This window comes from Eimeria necatrix, genomic scaffold (genome assembly GCF_000499385.1).
Source record: "Eimeria necatrix Houghton genomic scaffold, Enh_scaff757, whole genome shotgun sequence".
In the NCBI taxonomy this organism is placed as follows: domain Eukaryota; phylum Apicomplexa; class Conoidasida; order Eucoccidiorida; family Eimeriidae; genus Eimeria; species Eimeria necatrix.
In genome coordinates this window covers 1-18,240 of record NW_013654580.1, presented here as the reverse complement: position 1 = coordinate 18,240, position 18,240 = coordinate 1, and the positions used below count along the sequence as shown (strand labels likewise).

Below are 18,240 nucleotides of genomic sequence, written 5' to 3'. Positions count from 1 at the left end.
GCTGTAGTTTCTAGGAAATGGACTAGCGTAGGGTGCAGTTTATAGACCCTGCCCAAGGGACTGAAAGCACGTAGTCGCAGCTGCGGGCGCAGTGCACTACAGAGGAGGTGTGCACTGGTGCCGGCGCTATCGCCAGCCCAGTCTCCAAGCATTTTCCACACATTTCACGTATGCATATTAACTCATAGGCAATTTTCCTTATTTTTATCTTAGTAGGAGGGTCCTGTCCTCCTCCAGTGTTGCGGCCCCTTGTAGGTCGCTAGCTAGCTAGCGTCTCTAGGTCACTAGCAAGCCCCATTGTAGTGCCTGTGCACTACAAGACGTCTTCAGGCTCGAAACAATCATTCTCCTTCCGAGGCGTAGCGGTTTGGGTCCGTCAACGTTCGCTACATGACAGTGTTCAATGACGAGCTGGGGAGGAAGCGCTGCGCACAGAAGCTAGTGCCGTGAGCGCCGTGCACAGCACGGCGCTCACGGCACTAGCTTCAGAAGGGAATAGAGACTGAAAAGGCAGAAATAATGTGTTTTGGGTAGGCCGATTCAGTTCGACAAGGGGGGAAGCTGTAGTGCGCAGTCACTACAACAGGGTTTGCTGTAGTGCACAGCGCCTAGAGCTGCGACTATGCTGCATCCTGCCGCTCGAGCAGGGCCTATGATCGGCACCTAATGTTGGCCCATTTCCTTGAAACAGTAGCTTATATATATCGAAATACAGTTATCCTCAAGTTTCCAAAATCTGTTGTGTTTCGATTCGCACCACTCGGGGTGCTCGCCTCGTAGGCCCTGTGGGGAGGAGGCCTGCACTGGTGCCGGCGCTATCGCCAGCCCCAGTCTCCACGCATTTTCAGGCACCTCTAGCGTATGCATAGTAAGTCGCAGACAAATTGCCTTACTTTGATTCTAGTAGGAGGGTCCTGTCCTCCTCCAGTGTTGCGACCCCTTGTAGGTCGCTAGCTAGCTATCGTCTGTAGGTCACCAGCAAGCCCTATTGTAGTGCCTGTGCACTACACTTGCTGGTGACCTATAGAGGATAGCTAACTGACGACCTATGAGCGGTTAAGAGCTTGAGGGGCGGATTGAGCAATGTAACGTCTTACTATTAAAATAGAAAAGCAATTTATTACCAAATTAGCATGTATAAACTACAAATGTCTACGAATGGCCTCAGATTGGGGCTGCTGACAACGCCGGCACCGGTACGCGTCACATCCTCGCCGGACCAGCAAAGCAAGAACCATGAGGAGTGAATTCTAGGAAATATGGTTTCGATAACTTGAAACAAAACGGTCTTTTTAATAAATTGGTAGACGTTACGCGACCGATGCGTCGGTAGTAGAGAAAATTTCATAGAATGCCCGAGTTGTGGGCCGTGCAGCATTGTAGACGCTGTAGCGAACGCAGTGTACTACACCTTACCTGGGAAATTTATTCCAAGTTTATAGCGCAGAAAAGGGCAAAAAGACGTTTCACCCTGTCGGCCGACAAGAACTCCTACTCTGCGCTACAAAGCGTTGGGTTACCTTGATGCCCAGCTGTCTTAACAAATTACAGAACGCATTCTGCACAAGACTATAGAGAACCTTTTAGACACATAGCTTCGAGAAAAGGCTCATAAGTACCAAGATTTATTGCGTCGGTGCGACGAAGCACTGCAGAGCACTTTGCCAGCTCTCGTAAATGATCGCCATGGCTCAAGAACTTCGCCAACCCATGAATGCTGATGCCAAAGAGATTTCTCCTTAGTTAAGCCAAAATGGCTGACACAGCAGCTCGCGTTTAGTGCAATGAGTCCATTTTCAGAGACAACTGTAACAGCTCCCAATTTGGTTACTGGAAGAAACTGGATTGAAGCCAAGCCCAAATAGAGTGATCTGTGTAGTGCACAGGCATTACAATAGGGCGTGCTGGTGACCGTAAGAAGATAGCTAGCTGGCGACCTACAAGTGGCCAACTCGCTGAATGAGCACAGGAACTTCTCACTAGTATCGAAGTAAGGCAGTTTTTCAGCAAATTAGCATGTATAGACTAGATGCGTCTGTGAATATCTGGATATTTGGGCTGGCGATAGCGCTGGCACCGGTGCAGGAATCCTCTCCACAGGGCCAAGGAGGCAAGAACCCCGAGTGGGGGATTTTCAAGAATAATGAATTTGAAAACTGGAGAAATAACTACATTTTTAATGTCATTTAGACACTTACTTCAAAGAGTTGCACCGAAGGTAGAATGTTTTTATAGGCCTCTACTCATGAGGCAGGTAGCAGCGTAGTCGGAGCTGTAGTCGCTGTGCACTACACCCTTCTCCAAAATAGCGTGGCTTCATTCGCTGCAATGAACGGCATGATCTTACATGAGCAGATAAAGCTGCCCGAAATTTTTTTTCCAAACAGCATGATTTTTGAAGAAAATACTTCTTCTTCCCAGCTTTCAGACTCTCACAATTCCACACGAGAAACACGCGTGCACAAATATCTTTGTTACACGGAGGTTTGCTATGAATTTGAGGAGCAAAACACTACATGGAACTAAGCAAAAAGCGCCAGTTGTATGTGTGCTGCGTCGGTTGTCATCTGGCTGATAGATACGAGGAATTAGACGTTGTCCCCCTCCAAGTAAATATTGTTTGCCCTACTGGAGCACAGAATGATGATGGAAGTGCTGGCCGGTGATTCCATGGGTGTTCGATGGACTGTGGGTACGATGGCCAGCATTAAGTTTGACGTTGCTGGGCACGCCTGTCAAATTATCTTGGACACTGCTGCGCCGTCCAGCGCTTTCAACCCACTAACTATAGAGCGCCTACAGTATGTGTGAGACAACCTTCTAAGGAGCTTGGTTCCTGCGTTACTAGCGGCAACTACTTGCGTGCTGGCCGTGTAGGGACTGGAGAAGCAACGCAATGAGGCCATGGCTATAGTACACCGCATTCTCTGCAGTGACTACGATGCTACCTGGCCCACAACTTCGGAACTCTATGAAATTCTCTCTACTATCGATGCATCTGTCGTGGCAAAGCCTGAGATCCTGCTAGGTGGTGAGCGGGCTCCCATGTGGCTTGATCTTCGGGGTTGCCTCTCCACTTGATGAGGTACTGGGCGTTGGCGCCTGAGCCGCGTTGGCCCAGAATATAATCAGCTTCATACTCCTAAATCGGACTGCCTGCTGCATAGCGGATAGGGGGGCAGTCTGTATCGGCTTCCTGGGGAACCAAGTCTAGAGGCCGGGGGCGGTGGGGAACTAACTGCGAAACATGAAAAACATTGTGGCATTCATAAGTGGGAGGCAAAGCAAGACGGAAAGCGACAGTTCCTATGCGTCCAATGGCTTCAAAGGGACCGTGGTAACGGGGCTCAAACTTAGGGCAGCTGTTGAAGGACGGTAAATGCTTGCTACTGAGCCAGACCTTGTCTCCCACCCCATACTCCACAGCTCGGCGCTTTGTGTCTGCGTAGTACTTCTGCTAGCATTTTGCCTTCAGAATGTGGCTCTGCGCTCTGTTGCAGAGCTGCCGGAATAGCTTAGTCATCGGAGGAGTGAGTGTAGGGGCTTATGCACCTAGGATATCAAGATTCGCAGCAGTCAGCGGATTCTCGCCAATCAAGACCTCGAAAGGAGAGAGCTCAGTGGATGAATGACTTGTTGTGTTGTAGGCAAGTTCCAAGGCCGGAAGCAAACGCTCTCACTCGCGTTCGTCAGATTTGATATAGGTACGAAGCATCTGCTCCGGTGTGCGGTTAACCCTTTCAGTTTGGGGGTCGCTTTGGAGATGGTAGGACGAGGACATGCACCGTTTGATGTTAAAGCGGCTACAGAGTTGTTGCCAAAGATCCGACTGGAAACGGGGGTCGCGTTCCGATATGAGCACCTCTGGAAAACCGTGATACAAGACGGTCTGCGAGAATCTCCACGGTGTCTGCTGCTGTGAATGGCTTCTTTGCGGGAACGAAATGCGCCATCTTGCTAAGGGAGTCGACCATGGCAAGGATCGAGTCGTGCCCTGTCGTTGTAAGGGGAAGATCTGTGACGAAATCGAGGCTCACGTGTGCCCACCGACGAGAAGGGATAAGCAGCTGTTGGAGAAGACGTGCAGGTTTCTGGCTCAGAGACTTAGACGCACGACAGTGAGTACCGGATTCAACATACGCAGTAGTGTAAGGACGCATTCCTGGCCAGTAGTACTGCTTGCTCAGATCCGTGAATGCCTTCTTTTGGCGTCTTTTGGCCGGCTGACACATGGTCATGATGTGAATGCAAGGCATGCGTAAGGAACTCAGGGAATTGTGGAACACAGATTCGCCATAGTCCGTGAATACAAATGTGCAAAGAAGGCGGCACATAGCGAAAGGTGACGTGACGATTGCGGGCTCTACCTGTATAGCGTCTCCCGGTTGTTTTGCAGCGAATTTGTAGGGAGCGGGGAAAACAGGACGCTTCGAGTAGGCTTGCGGCCATTCAGGCGCCTCAGGAGGGTCAGCTCGTGTCTTCGTTGCAGGTGTAGGATGTTCCGCCTCTGGATTGGACTCAGGCGGCGGAGTTGTAGGTGGTGATGGCAAGGTGCGTTGTCTGGATCGTCGCGAACGAATGCCGGCGAGCTCCTTGTAGTTATCAGGCTGACCACGAGAGCGAGGAGCCGCGCGCGTTTGTTCTACTGCAAGCACCAATGGTGTTGTTAGTGTGTCGTGTGATCAGGTGTTAGAGAGACGGGGACGGCGAGACAAGGCATCAGCCGCCTGATTGCGCGCTCCTTGAACATAAGCGATGTGCAAATCCGGGGACTCGACCAGCAAATCTAACCGCCGAGCAGTGCGTCCGCGCAGAGGCTTCGATGCTTGGAGTCGTTGGAGATGCGTAAGAGCTTGGTGATCTGTATGAGCTGTAACTTTGGAGACACGCAGCAAATGAGACCACTTGTCCAGGGCCGTAACCAACGCCAAGAGTTCTTGATCGTAGATCGAGTATTTCTGTTGTGTGGGGTCCATAACTTGGCTGAGGAAACCGATGGGCTTGCCTTCTTGTTCTAGCACCGCTCCGATCGCATAACCAGAAACATCCGTGTATAACTCGAAGGGCTTCGTGGTGTCGGGAACTTGTAATGTAGTGAAATCCATTAAGCGTTGTTTGAGCTGCTGCACCGCCCTTGTGTGAAGTTCTGTCCATTTGAAACTAATGTCTTTAACGTGTATGGCAAAGGAAGATCGCTGGAAGACGGCTTTCCGTTTCGTTCTAGGGCTATTTGAGTATCGCGTTATGCCCTTTGGCCTTTAGGGTGCTCCAGCTACGTTCCACGCCAACATTAATGCCTATTTACAGCCTTTATTAGGACCTTTATAGTTCCGAGCTCTCTGGACACGTTCCCCTCCTGCGACACGTTTAGAGGCCGCTCAACGTTGGCATAATCCGGTCCCATGAACATGCGACAGTAATTTATGGTGCCGAGACACGGCTGCACTTGCGTTTTATTTTCCAGCACCTCTGGCCAGTGCCGGATAGATTGGATTTTATCTTCTGCAGGTTTGATGCCTTCGGCAGTGATGGTATAACCCAAATATGTGATTGCTTGCCTACCGAACTTGCATTTGCGGAATTTTGGGTAGAATTGGTTTTGCACAAAAGTACTGAGAACGTGTCGCAGGAGGGGAACGTGTCCGGAGAGGTCGGAACTATAAAGGTCCTAATAAAGGCTGTAAATAGGCATTAATTGGCGTGGAACGTAGCTGGAGCACCCTAAAGGCCAAAGGGCATAACGCGATATTCAAATAGCCCTAGAACGAAACGGAAAGCCGTCTTCCAGCGATCTTCCTTTGCCATACTTATTTGATGGAGTTCTGCTTCAAGGTCCAAAAAAAAAATACTTGGCGCCTTCCAGCATCTGCAGAATTGTTTGAATGGGAGGTAATGGAATATCAGGAGCGACTGTAAGGGCATTCATAGCCTGGTAAGTAACTACCACACACATCTTCCTCTCCCCGGAGCCATCATCACGCTTGTCGGCCGTTATCGTAGGAGAGCAGATAGGAAGTTTTCCAGGTACAAGTGGGATATAGTGATCACGAGGGCGCTTCGGCGGTAATCCTTTAGGTAAGTTATCGGGGAAGACCTCCCGATACTCTTTCAACACCTTGGTAATCTCGAGTGGAATAGCTTGCGCCTGTGTCGAGTTTATCCACTCATCGTGTTCGAGTTTTGCCGTAGGCCATGGAGACTCTTCTTCATCTTCTGCTGTTGTCAAGGCAGTAGAAGTCAAAGGACGGCTAGAACCGGAGGCTTTGGGTCGATTCCCGATCAACGCGCAGCAAAGGTCGCCTTGCCACTTTTCCGTGAACCTCAGAGCCACTGACAAGCCAGCGTCGCGCAAAGCCAGGATGTAATGCAAACCGTGCAATGGTGCCCTGAGATTCTTTGCGTCGGCCGCCGCTTGGCGAACAAGCGCCGTTATCCGTGCCTTCGCCTTAGTCTTCGCATGGGATTTATACCTTTTAGGTGGCGGCCGTAGCAATATGGCAGCCCCCTCCGCTGACATACCCTCCACTTGCTTAGTCAAAATGTTATATGCTTGCTCTGCAGGAGTTCTTGGAGGTGCTACTATGTGACTGTTACACTGCAATCTCTCTTCACCCGTCCTAACGGCCGGTAACTCGCACCACTGGCCATTCACAGAGGTTCGGAGCTCGTCGGACTAAAAATACCAAGCCACCTTATGTTCACTCAGCCAATCCAAACCCAACACTAAATCATAGGGAACGGTTCCCACTAAAAAGTTCCCGGAAAAGCGTGCGTCTCCACACGTCAGCCCAGTCACAACTCGATCAATGCGTAATTCTTCACCTGTAGCAACAGTGAGCCTATGCTCTCCTGGAGGTATCCGCACCCTCAGTTACAATCGTTCGACTGTTTTAGGGTTAATGAAACTCCTCGAAGCGCCTGTGTCTAAAAGCGCCTCGCATGAACTTCCTGCAAGCTCAACGCGAAGTACCGCTGTTGCACCCATGTAACACAAGGCTCCTCCTTGGTTGCAACATTCCTTCGCACTAGTTTCCCGCCACCAGTGCGGCATAGTCTCTATCCCTTCTGGCCTGCAGTCTTCTTCTTTCGCTTCTGCAAATTTCCCGCTGCTATCCGTCTTCTCGCACGGAGCCTCCTCACTCCGCATCGGCACCGGCCCAGACTCCAACCGCGTTTCCGAAGGCGGCTGAGTCCTCTGCACGACCTCGTCGCTCGTTTTATTTTCCTCTACCGTGTTGAGGAGGTGGTTTCCCCGTTCTAGGGAGACTGGAATGGCATTAGGGCCTGTCGCTATGGCACAAATCATCCCTTCACCATGGCTACGCGGCCTAGAACGCTCGTCTCCAACAACGCCTAGGCCTCGCGGTTTAACCGTTTGGTCTTCACAGTGCTAGGACGGATAGGCTGCCTGCTACTCTTGTTTTCCGGCTCGGCATGGCCTCGGTCGTGTGTAGGACAGTCACGAGCATAGTGTCCCACGCCTCCACACTTCTTGCAGGTCTCGCCCGGGCGCTTGGTTCGTTCCCCTTTGCTGAGACAAACGTGCCGGGTGTCCACGCCCCTGACACTCGTAGCAGTTCCCGGAGTTTCTTCCAGGCCTAGTTTCATTTCCCTGCTTCCGATAGGTTGCATTTGCCTCAGCAGCAGCTCTTATCGCTCGACTAGCTCTTTCTCGTAGCTCTAGCACGGTCTGCTTAGGTTCATAGAGTCGTGCTGCTGCTGTCGCCGCTTGTTCCCAGGAGGAATAGTTCACCAGCCCATTATTTGTAATGAGAAGGTGGAGGTCAGTTGGTAGCCCAGCGCAGTACAAGTCAGCGAGTTCGTCGGGGGCGATCCCCACTCCACGCGTGGGTTTCGGAGTAGCATGGCATGACGAGGTTGGGCTGGTGTTCCACTGGGCAATTTGTTTACTGACATTGTAGAAGTCTTCTGTTGCATAGGTCCGACTACGCGTCCATTGCGTAAATGCATCCCCTACTCAGCTAAGATATCTAGGTGCGAATTATTAAAGCAAAGTGTTTCTACCCTCAGGTCCGGAAAAAAATAGATTTTTATCCCGGAACGGCCCCCAACTGTAATACACTGCGTTCTCTGCAGCGTCTACGATGCTGCACTGCCCACAACTCGACCGTTCTATGAAATATTCTCTACTGCCGACGCATCGGTCGAGTAACGTCTACAAATGTATTAAAAAGACCATTTTGTTTCGAGTTCTCAAAAACGATACTTTCATGAAAGTCATTTCTTCTTGCTCTTGCTGTGCTGGTCCGGGGAGGATGTGATGTAGTGCGCGGCGCCTACTGCTGCGACTACGCTGTTTCCTGCCCCTCTACAGGTCTACATGCTACACCTAGAATAGCCTCATTTCTCGGTCTCTATAGCTTTATTCCGTCGAAATACGACAATTCAAAAAGTGTCTCGAATCTCTCTCGTCGATTCGCTCCCTTCTCGGAGCTTACCTCCTAGACCCTAGGGGGGGGAGTCCCGCATTGGTGCCGGCGCTATCGCCAGCCCCAGTCTCCACACGATTTCCGCACATTTCACGTTTTCACTAGAACTGACTAACGGTTTTTCTTATTTTTGCATGTATTGGGAGGGTCCTGTCCCCCTCCAGTGCCGCGGCCCCTTGCAGGTCGCTAGCTAGCTATCATCTCTAGGACTCTAGCCAGCCCCATTGTAGTGCCTCAGCACTACATGTGACGCGCACCTGTGCTGGCGTTGTCGGCCGCCCCAGTCTTAGAACATTCGCAGGCATTTCTAGTCTATACATGTTTATTTGTTAATAAATTGCATTTGTATTTCACTGGTAAGAGGTTACAGCGCTCAATCCGCGTCTCAACCTCTTAACCGTCTCTATAGGTCACCAGCAAGCCCCATTGTAGTGCCTGCGCACTACAATAGCTGAGTATGTTGTGCAACTTTGGGTAGAGAGAATCCGAGTGCGGAGCTTGGATCCTTGTGTGGATCTTGGGAGACAACGTTTGAATGTCAGCAAATGCATGAATAAGGGCGCAATGATATAAATCCCCTAATAAGTTGAAATGGCCTATGCAAGCCATACTAGACGCTCCTCGACGTCCTTTCATATTTACTCATCTTAAATTTGAAAATTTGAAACCAACCGTTAAGCCGAACTAGCACTGTCTTGAGAGCAAATGCCCATATGTTATGTGGGAAGTCATAGACAGCTACTAGTGAAACTGACAATGAGGATCACTGGCCCCTTAGAAATTTGGAAATTCTTAAGGTGTTGAAAAACGCCACATGCTTTCTGTCTATTCTTGATTTCGCGAAGCGCTGCCACTGGAGGACATAGGAGGTTACCAGTCTTGGGCTATAGAAGCTTTTCCGAACTTCCCCGATTCTCGTATGTCCGAAGTCTTTATGTAGAGAACACCTCCGTCGTAGCCCCTCAGTACTTTGCCCAGAGCGGCCAAATCAAGTCACAAAATAATGCTAAGGGCGTCTTGCCGCGGTGACTTAGGTTTAGCCTAGGTCAGGTGTTCTGAAGCATGTTGTGTCACGAAGAGTCATGTGGGTGCAGCCCATGACAGACAATGCCACCATCGACAACGTTGCAGTACTCATTATGTCAGAGACCTTCCAAGCCTGCTGCGCATGCGAAATGGGGTGATACCCCAGCGACGCTTCGCGTGTGTGCTATAGGAGCCAAAATAACGAAGTCTGTTGGCCGAAACGAAGTACAGTTGAAGTTTTGCTTCCTTTATATTGTAGGCTAGATGGGAACAAAAAGAGCCCAACTTTGTAACATAAGAATGCAGCCTAGGAGGAATGCAGAGTGTCACATTCGCGAGTCATGGGTGGTCAGTCTAGAAGAATAAGTGTATGAAGTAGTGCACCATGCAACTGATATGCGCCTGGGGAGGGGCACAGAAGACCTGCACCGACAGCCAAGCTGCGCACGCTGAGTCATCTTTGCTGAATGCTTTTTGTTTGATTTTGATTTGTGAGTAAGAAATACAGAAAAACGACCTGCGGTGTTGCTCAGGGATGCTTGGTTGAGTTTGGTGTTTAGTGGCGAGGCAGAGGCGAGGCAAAGGTTCCAAAGCCCCTGGACACATTACCACGCAAGCCTCACCCACTTCCCCCGTACCTTGTCTTTGGTAGGACAGCCCTGCTGCTGGCTTGGGCTGCCGAGTTTTGAACTCTTTGAAATTTCGCGAAGTCGGAAGAATGCAGCAACTAGTGGCCTGCGGAGGCCCTTAGGCCCTTTTTTGTGAAGCTTAGAGCAACCCCAGGATGCCCTGACCTACGTTTTAGTTCTGAGACGTGGATTTGGTCCTAATAATGGCAGAAGCCTTTAGCGAGGCGGCTGCAGACTGGAGGCTTTGCTGCTCTTTGAGTTATAAAGCCTGTCTTTGCTGGCTGCAGTGGGACTCTGGCCTAATATCTTTTAAGCTTTGAATCTGGCGGAGTCAGACCCAGCAGTGGCTGTCCAGCGCGGCGTGGCTTCAACTCTGGGGCCCGCCAAGTTGAGTCTTTCGGACTTTTCGGGTGTCCAGGCGAGGCCGCAGCCGCCTAGAGGCGACTCAAATGCACTTCTTTAGACTAAATTAAAACAAGTTTGGTGAAAGAAACATTAAGTCCTTTCAGGATCTTCCAATAGACCCTTGGCTGCCCAGCTGCAGCCGCTGGGCAGCCAGCCACCAGCCTGGGCTTGAACTGCTGCAGGCCAAGCAGGCCCTGTCTTAGAGCGCACGAAAGGGAAAAAAGTGAAATTAATCATCAAGATCTTGAATTGATGAGGCTAAAATGTATTTATGATGGTGTTACTGGCGAAAAATGAGCACGCTCGACGCAGGACCACCACCGCTGGGCTGTCTGTACACACCGTGGGCCCTGGAGCCTCCCGCTGACGCCGGTCGGCGGGTAGCTGTTGGTCTTCTTCTTTGTCTCACACTTCTTGAAATGTTTCTTCGATTTGTTTTAGCGAATAGTGCACAATATTGGCTTTGAAGTGTCTAAGTTGAACTCGAAACGCAGCGGCTGCAGCACCTAAGGGCAGATTCGCCGCGGGAATTTCGCGTGGAGGCACCGAGTGAGTCTGCAGCGCCCAGGTGTACGTACACCTCAACCCCTGGACCCGTTCTTGTTGGACTTCATTTCATTTTAAATCTTTTTTTGTGCCTGAGGCCGCTGATCTGCTGCGCAGCTGCTGCAGCCCTCCACCCGCTTGCTGCCACAGGTTATCGGGACTTCTTTTTAACTTTTTGCTGCTGCTCGCCTGCGGCCCCGCCATTCTTTTGAAGCCTTTTAGTCTTTTTTGGCTAAGTCCCTTCGCAGTGGACTCAAAGGGGCTTTAGAGAAGAACTCAGCCAGCGAAACAGCCAGCAGCTCGAGGACCTGCACATGCAGCAGCAGCAGCAGCAGCAGCAGCAGCAGCAGCAGAGGCAGCAGCAAACATAGCAATGCATCTTCCCCGTTGCTGCGAAAAGGCAGCAGCAGCTACAGGGTCCCGGCTACGTCTGCTGCGCTCACCTGGGGACAGCAGCAAAGACCCTCTTGACTCTTCTTTTGCTGCTGCTCAAATGCCAAGGGGGGCCCCGCCGGCTTCTCCGAGCCCAGGGGCCCCCAAAGTGGGCCTTAGCAAGATGGGTTCAGCAGCAGCAGCAGCAGCAGCTGACGAGCCCAGGCAGCAGCAGCAGCAGCAGCAGCAGCAGCAGCAAAGCAGCGTCAAGCCCGCTGCTGCTGACGTTCTGATCCGCCGGAGGTCTGGCGGCGCTGCGCTTATTCGGCAGCGCAGCAGCAGCAGCATGAACGCTGCTGCTGCTGCGGCGACGGAGGCAGCAGCAGCAGCCACTGCTGCTGCTGCTGCAGCAACAGCAGCAACGTCCCGCTGCGTCCGCCGCAGCGCCTCGAAGGAAGCAGCCAAGGCCCCAAAGGCACAGCCAGCAGCAGCAGCAGCAGCAGCAGCAGCTCCTGCTGCTGCTGCTGCTGGCATTCCTTTTCCAGATTCTTGTGATCCAGAAGAACATGTGGCTCTCACTTATCCGGGGGGCCCCTCAGCTTTTGCTGCAGACATGGAAGCAGCAAAGACAGCCTTTAAAAGGGGCCACTATGCCGTGCTGCTGCTGCTGCTCATCATGTTTGCTGCTGCAGCAACTGCTGCTGTCTTTATTCTGCAGGACCCCTCTTTCTTACGGCACCGCACGCAGCACCTCATGCGCCCGCAGCAGCAGCAGCAGCAGCAGCAGCAGCAGCAGGAGCAGCAGCAGCAGCAGCAGCAAGCAACATTTGAACGAGAAAGCGAAGACGCAGCTCTCAAGAGCGGGACTGAGGCCCCATCAGCAGCACCCACAGAAGCAGCAGCAGCAGCAGCAGCAGCAGCAGCAGCAGCAGCACGAAAGGGGCCCATCCCCGGCATGCCTCTCCAGAAGCAGCTGGGGCCTGGGGGCGAATGGCTGCCGCCTTCTGCTGCAGCACTTGAGGGTTTAGTGCTGCACGTGGTGCAGCAGCACGGGGCCCCGGGGGCCCCGGGGGCCCCGGGGGCCCCAGGGGCCCCGGGGGCCCCGGGGGCCTCGGGGGCCCCAGGGGCCCCCGGGGCCCCAGGGTCCCCAGGGGCCCCCGGGGCTTCAGGGGCCCCCGGGGCCCCAGGGGGGCCCCCCCCCAAAGACCCGCTGGAGCTGTGGCTGCAGCGGGGGCCCCGCTGCAGCAAAGAGACCCAAAGTGGGGCCCTTGTTGCTGAAGAAGTGCCCCGGGGGGCCCCCCTGCTGCAGCTGCCGCGGCTGCTGCTGCTGTCGACAGCAGACGCGCCGCAGGCCATACGCGAGAAGTGCGTGCTGCAGCGCCGCAGCAGCAGCAGCAGCAGCAGCAGGCAGCAGCTGCAGCAGGAGACCCCGTGCAAGCCGGAGGAGCTGCTGGCCGTGCTGCTGCTGAAGGAGCTGCTGCTGACTCGCCAGCTGCAGCAGCAAGACCCAGCAGCAGCAGCAGCAGTTGCTTCCAGCTGCTTGCTGCACACAAACAAGCGCAACGCGCCTTTCTATGGGCCTTACCTCTGGAAGGCCCTGTCGCTGGTGCTGCCGCAGCAGGGGGAGCAGCAGCTGCTGCTGCAGCAGCAGCTGCTGCAGCTCGCCAGGGGCCCCCTAGCAGCAGAACTCGCAGCAGCAAATCAAAGCGACATCAAAATGGCTGTCTCTTTAGTGCATGCGCGCAGCGTGTGGGATGGAGAGGGCCATGTTGCAGTGTCTGCGCTTGACGAGCTGCAGCAGTACCACTGGTCAGTTCCTGCTGCTGCTGCTGCTGCTGCTGCTGCTGCTGCTGCTGCTGTCGTTGACTTAGCAGCTTGTCGCGCTGCTGCTGCTGCGGCCGTTGGCGCTCTTGCTGCTGCTGCTGGTGCTGCGGACTTTCGCTGCACTGTTGCTGCCCCACGGCAGAAAGCAGCTCCCTGGTTGCTGACCCTGCACTTCTGCTGCTGCTGCTGCTGCTGCTGCTGCTGCTGTTGCTGCTGCAGGAGTGCGGACGTCGCCACGCAGCACGAGACGTCTCCAGAAGGCCTTGTCTGGAGGGCGCCTAGAGACACTCATCCCGGCGAAAAGGTGAGATAGTTACCTTCGAGTTCCCTGCTGCTGCTGCTGCTGCTGCTGCAGCTGCTGCTGCAGCTGCTGCTGCTGCTGCAGCTGCTTCTGCTGCTGCAGCTGGTGCGTTTCTCCTGCGCTGGGACTGTTTGCAGCGCCCGATCTGCTGCTTTTGCTGCTGCTGCTGCTGCTGCTGCGTTTCGCTGGGGCAGTTTGCTGCGGGTGGACTTTTGCTGCGCGTTGTGCTGCTGCTTCGCAGCTGTTTGTGAACTACGGACAGTACAATAATGCTTATCTTCTTTTTTATTTCGGAGTTGAAATAAATGACAATCCTTGGGGCCCCGCTTTTTTCTGGCGCACAGAAGCTGGAGATACACCCCACGCAGCGCTGCCAAACGGTGGGCCCCTGTCTCTGCAGCTGCCGGACTTTGCTGCACTTCCAGTCTCCTCTTCACTCCTCTGCTGCTGCTGCTGCTGCTGCTGCTGCTGCTGCTGCTGCTGCTGCTGCTGCTGCTGCTGCTGCTGCTGCTGCTGCTGGCATTGATTTTGTTTCTTTCAAAATTCCAATTTAAGCTTTCTTTTGTCTCTTTTGCTGCTTCTCAGGAGTTTCTTCTGTCTCCATTTTGCGCTCTTCTGTCTCCTCCTCAGCAGCACTTCCCGCCTGGCTGCAGCAAACCCAATGGGCCCCCAAGGGGGGCCCCTGCCACCCCCCCTTGGGGGGCCCCCCTTGCAGGGCCCCCGAGCTGGAGTTCCCCGAGCCCCAGGCGGACCGGGTCGTTGCTGCTGAGGTACTTGCTGCTGCTGCTCTTGCTGCTGCTGCTGCTCTTGCTGCTGCTGCTGCTTTTGCTGCTGCTGTTGCTGTTGCTGCTGCTGCTTGCTGGTTTGTGGGGCGTAGAGTGTGCGGAGCTGCAAGTCGCATTTAAAAGAAAAGAGTTTAGAGCAAACAAGTGGAAAGCAGCAGCAAAGAAGCAGCTGGAAACTCTTGTGCATGCGTTTGCTGCGCTGCTGTGCTGCTGCGCTGCTGCGCTGCTGCGCTGCTGCAGCTGCGGAGCAGCAGCGGGGAAGCAGGCATTGCATGCGACCTGCGGGTCTTCACCTCGAGGGCCTTCGGAAGAGGGGCTTTTGTGCTTTCCAAGTTCGGGGCTGTGGGGGGGGTGGACCCCACAGTCTTCAAGTGCGTGCGGGTGTTGCGTTTTGGGGGGCTGCGAGAACCAGTGGACCAGGAGGCCCTGACCATTGGTCTGTTTTTGGGGGCGTGTGGGGCGCACGACGGGGAGTTGGGGCGGGCGCAGCAGCAGCTGCGGGCGGCGCTGGCCGCCGTGCGCAGCCAGCTGCTGCTGCAGCAGCAGCAGCAGCAGCACGAAGCTGCGCAGGACTCCGCAGAAGAAGTCCACAGACTCCAAGCCATGCTCAGGGCGGTCAACAGCAACAAAGACTTCACGCAAAACTGCATGCAGTACTTCCAGCAGGCCCAGCAGGCCATCAGCAAGGAAAGGGCCAAACTCAAAAGCCGCAGCAAACGCTCCCGCAAGTAGCAAACACCCGCTGCTGCTGCTGCTGCTGCAGTTGCTGCAGCTGCTGCTGCTCCAGCAATGGCTCCTGCAGCTGCTGCAGCTGCTGCTGCAGCAGCTGCTGCAGCGGGCAGCCAGCGCGGGTGCTTGCTGCAAAGCCACTTCTGCGGCTGCGCGGGCTGTTTGTGCAGCAGCAGCAGCAGCAGCAGCAGCAGCAGCAGGAATACCCATATTTTACAAGCTGAAGCAGCAGCTTTTTAACTGCCCTTGCTGCTGCTTCTGCAGCAGCGACTTTTTGCCGAGGCTCAAATGAGCAAATTTTAGTTTAAAGGGCGATGACGTCTACGCCTGCAGTGCTGCCGCTAGCTAGCTACTTACCTTTATTTTCGTTCTGGCTAGTTGGCTAGCTAGCTGCCTAGCCACCCACCTAGCTAGCTAGCTAGCTACCCGCCCAGCTAGCTAGCTAGCTAGCTAGCTAGCTATCTGGTGGAAGGAGCTCGCCCTCGCGGATTTCACTATCGGAGGTACGGTGTCTGTACACCTGGAGCAGGGAAGCCGGTGGGCGCTGGCTGAGGTGTATGTACACTGGAGCGGTGGCGGGAATGCTCAAAGCAACAGAAAAAAAGAAAAAAAGATTTATTTGATTAAAGTACTTGAATGTTCTTCAACGAAAGACAAATAAATATCATTTAACGGATTAAATAAAAAATTAAAGATAAAAATAAAAGACGCTTTTATTCTTTGAAAGAGTAGCAATTAAAACAGAAAAGCCTCTCAATTTCCCTGGTATAGTACTAGTAGAATGCTTCATTTATATTCAGTTTATTAGATGCTTTTATATTCGATTAAAATACTTAAATGTTCTTCAACGAGAGACAAATAAATATTATTCTGTCTTTTCAAAAAAGCAAATGCAGATTTGCTGCAGGACCGCCAAAGGAAGCAGCAGCGAAAGCTGCAGCAAAAGCAGCAGCAAAATCAGCAGCAAAAGCAGCAGCAAAAGCAGCAGCAGCAGATTTTGCTGTTTGTGTCTTTTAAAGGCTTTTTAGGGTTTTTGCTTTTTAAATGCAAAGACTCCCGAGAGCCTAAGCCATATCACTATACTTCAGCAGCAGCAGCAGCAGCTCCCCGTGCTGCTGCTGCTAGTGTTGTTGCTGCTGCTGCTGCAAGTGATGCTACTGCTGCTGCTGCCGCTGCTTTCTATCACCTTTTTAGTGGTAAAGCCTAAACCCTAAACCCTAAACCCTAAACGCTGGCATGGACAAGCGAGCCGCAGCAGGGCCAGGACCGGTGAAGCTGCACGACAGCAGCAGCAGCAGCAGCAGCAGCAGCAGCAGCAGCAGCAGGCTACTAAAGCTGGCAATTAAGGGGCTGGACTTGGCACACATGAACATTCCTTAGACACGTTTTAATCGGGACACCCTAAACCCTAAACCCTAAACCCTAAACCCTGCACGAACAGCACTTGGGGCTACTAATTCAGGTGTCTGTACACCCCAGTGCTCTTTGCCACCCCGCGCTGCAGCACCGCAGGGGCCCTCATTAAATGTGAATTACTTTTATTTGGAAAAGTCGAATTTGCCATTTGTCTTCATTTGTTTCATTTTCGTTGAAGACAAGAAGTGGTAAAGATTGCTACAGTTCCGCTAAGAGGCAGAAGCCAGACTCCTGCAGCAAAAGCGAGCTAGCGATCTGGCTAGCTAGCTAGCTAGCTAGAGATCTAGCTAGCTAGCTAGCAATCTAGCTGGCTAGCAGTCTAGCTGGCCAGCAATCTAGCTAGCTAGCAAGCCAGCAATCTAGCTAGCTAGCGATCTAGCTGGCTAGCAATATAGCTGACGAGCAACCTAGCTAGCCATCAATTCAGCTAGCTAGCTAGCCAGCTAGCTAGCTGAATAGGATGCAGCAGCCTGGGCTTCTGCAGCGAGCTAGCCAGCGGAAACAAGACAACTCCTTGAAAGCTGCTCCCCCAGCTACTAGGCCTGAGGGGCCAGAGTTTAAATTTAATTAATTTATTCTTTTTAATTTGTGGCAGTTGAGTGGCAGCCAGCAGACTCCGGAGCGCGCACTGGGGTGTACAGACACCCGAGGGGAGCGGCGCCCCCGGCGTGAGTGAGTGCGGCATTTGGCGAGGTGTCCATACACCTCAAATGAAATCCTTTTCGGAAAGTGAAGTTTTATCTTTTTTATATTTCCTGGAATTAAAAGAACAGAAAAACGCGGCGCCGACAGTGGGTGCATGCGCCCCCCACTGGGGTGTCTGTACACCTGGGCGTTGCCTGCGGCATCGCCAGGCCGCGCGAAAAAAGGAGTTTTGCATAAATACAATTTTAAAAAAGAAATAAAAAAAGAAAAAGAATTAAATAATTAAAAAGAGGGCTGCAGGGGCTGGGGCTGGGCCCAGAGGCCGCACGTGGGGCGCAGGCTCTTTGGTGCGGCGTTGAGCCCACGGGGGTGGAGCAGCAATTAAAGCTAATAAACTAGGCAAAGCAAGGCCTTTTGCCCCCAGCAGCAGCAGCAGCAGCAGCAGCAGCAGCAGCAGCAGCGGCAGCAGCAGCAGCAGGGGTAAGTCGGTGTGTCCCAGCGGGGGCCCCCCATTCGTGTTGGGCATATTTAACTTCTTGGATTAGTTTGCTGCTCATTGCATGCATTTCTATTTGGCTTTGCTGCAGCCCGACCTGCGGGAGACAGCGGCGAGCCAAACCCTAAACCCTAAACCCTAAACCCTAAACCCTAGGCTGCGGGCCTGCAGCAGCCCGCGCCCAGCGGGCCGCCCCTGTGGTGTCTGCTGCGCTGCAGTTGCTGCTGTTCTTCTCGGGTGTACGTACACCTCAGCCCCCACCCCACACTCCTCCAAACCCTCAAAATGATTCGCCCAAGAGGCCCCGTGCTTGTCTTCAAGCAAAACACTAAAAGAGAGTCTGGGCGAAAGGCCCAGCTCGCCAACATCCAGGTAACCCTCCAAGCAGCAGCAGCAGCAGCAGCAGCAGCAGCAGCAGCAGCAGCAGCGGCAGCAGGGGCAGCAGCTGCAGCAGCGGGAGCGACCACCGGCGCGGCGCCAGCGGAGATCTTCTTGGCCTGCGGCCTGTGGCTAGGGTTTACTGCCTAGGGTCTAGGGTTTAGGGTTTAGGGTTTAGGGTTTAGGGTTTGCGGGCAGGCGAGCAAGGCCATAGCGGACATTGTGCGAACCACTTTGG

The 18,240-nt window shown here is 53.3% G+C and overlaps 4 protein-coding genes across 4 annotated transcripts; 2 read left to right on the top strand and 2 right to left on the bottom strand.

Annotated features, from left to right (window-relative positions):
- Positions 1–4,682: 4,682 nt before the first annotated feature.
- Positions 4,683–5,105, bottom strand: ENH_00074490 (OSJNBa0042F21.10 protein, related; the record flags this gene model as incomplete). The annotated part of the gene is made up of 1 exon (XM_013582834.1): positions 4,683–5,105. The coding sequence occupies one exon, from the start codon at positions 5,103–5,105 to the stop codon at positions 4,683–4,685; it is 423 nt and encodes a 140-aa protein (XP_013438288.1).
- Positions 5,106–5,827: 722 nt separating this feature from the next.
- Positions 5,828–7,306, bottom strand: ENH_00074480 (Reverse transcriptase, related; the record flags this gene model as incomplete). The annotated part of the gene is made up of 2 exons (XM_013582833.1): positions 5,828–6,673; positions 6,971–7,306. The coding sequence occupies 2 exons, from the start codon at positions 7,304–7,306 to the stop codon at positions 5,828–5,830; spliced, it is 1,182 nt and encodes a 393-aa protein (XP_013438287.1).
- Positions 7,307–13,145: 5,839 nt separating this feature from the next.
- Positions 13,146–15,070, top strand: ENH_00074470 (hypothetical protein, conserved; the record flags this gene model as incomplete). The annotated part of the gene is made up of 5 exons (XM_013582832.1): positions 13,146–13,237; positions 13,472–13,556; positions 13,795–13,933; positions 14,139–14,323; positions 14,579–15,070. The coding sequence occupies 5 exons, from the start codon at positions 13,146–13,148 to the stop codon at positions 15,068–15,070; spliced, it is 993 nt and encodes a 330-aa protein (XP_013438286.1).
- A 2,839-nt stretch (positions 15,071–17,909) lies between these two features.
- Positions 17,910–18,240, top strand: ENH_00074460 (hypothetical protein, conserved; the record flags this gene model as incomplete). The annotated part of the gene is made up of 2 exons (XM_013582831.1): positions 17,910–17,996; positions 18,201–18,240. Coding segments are annotated over 2 exons (127 nt in total), but the record flags the coding sequence as incomplete, so codon positions are not given.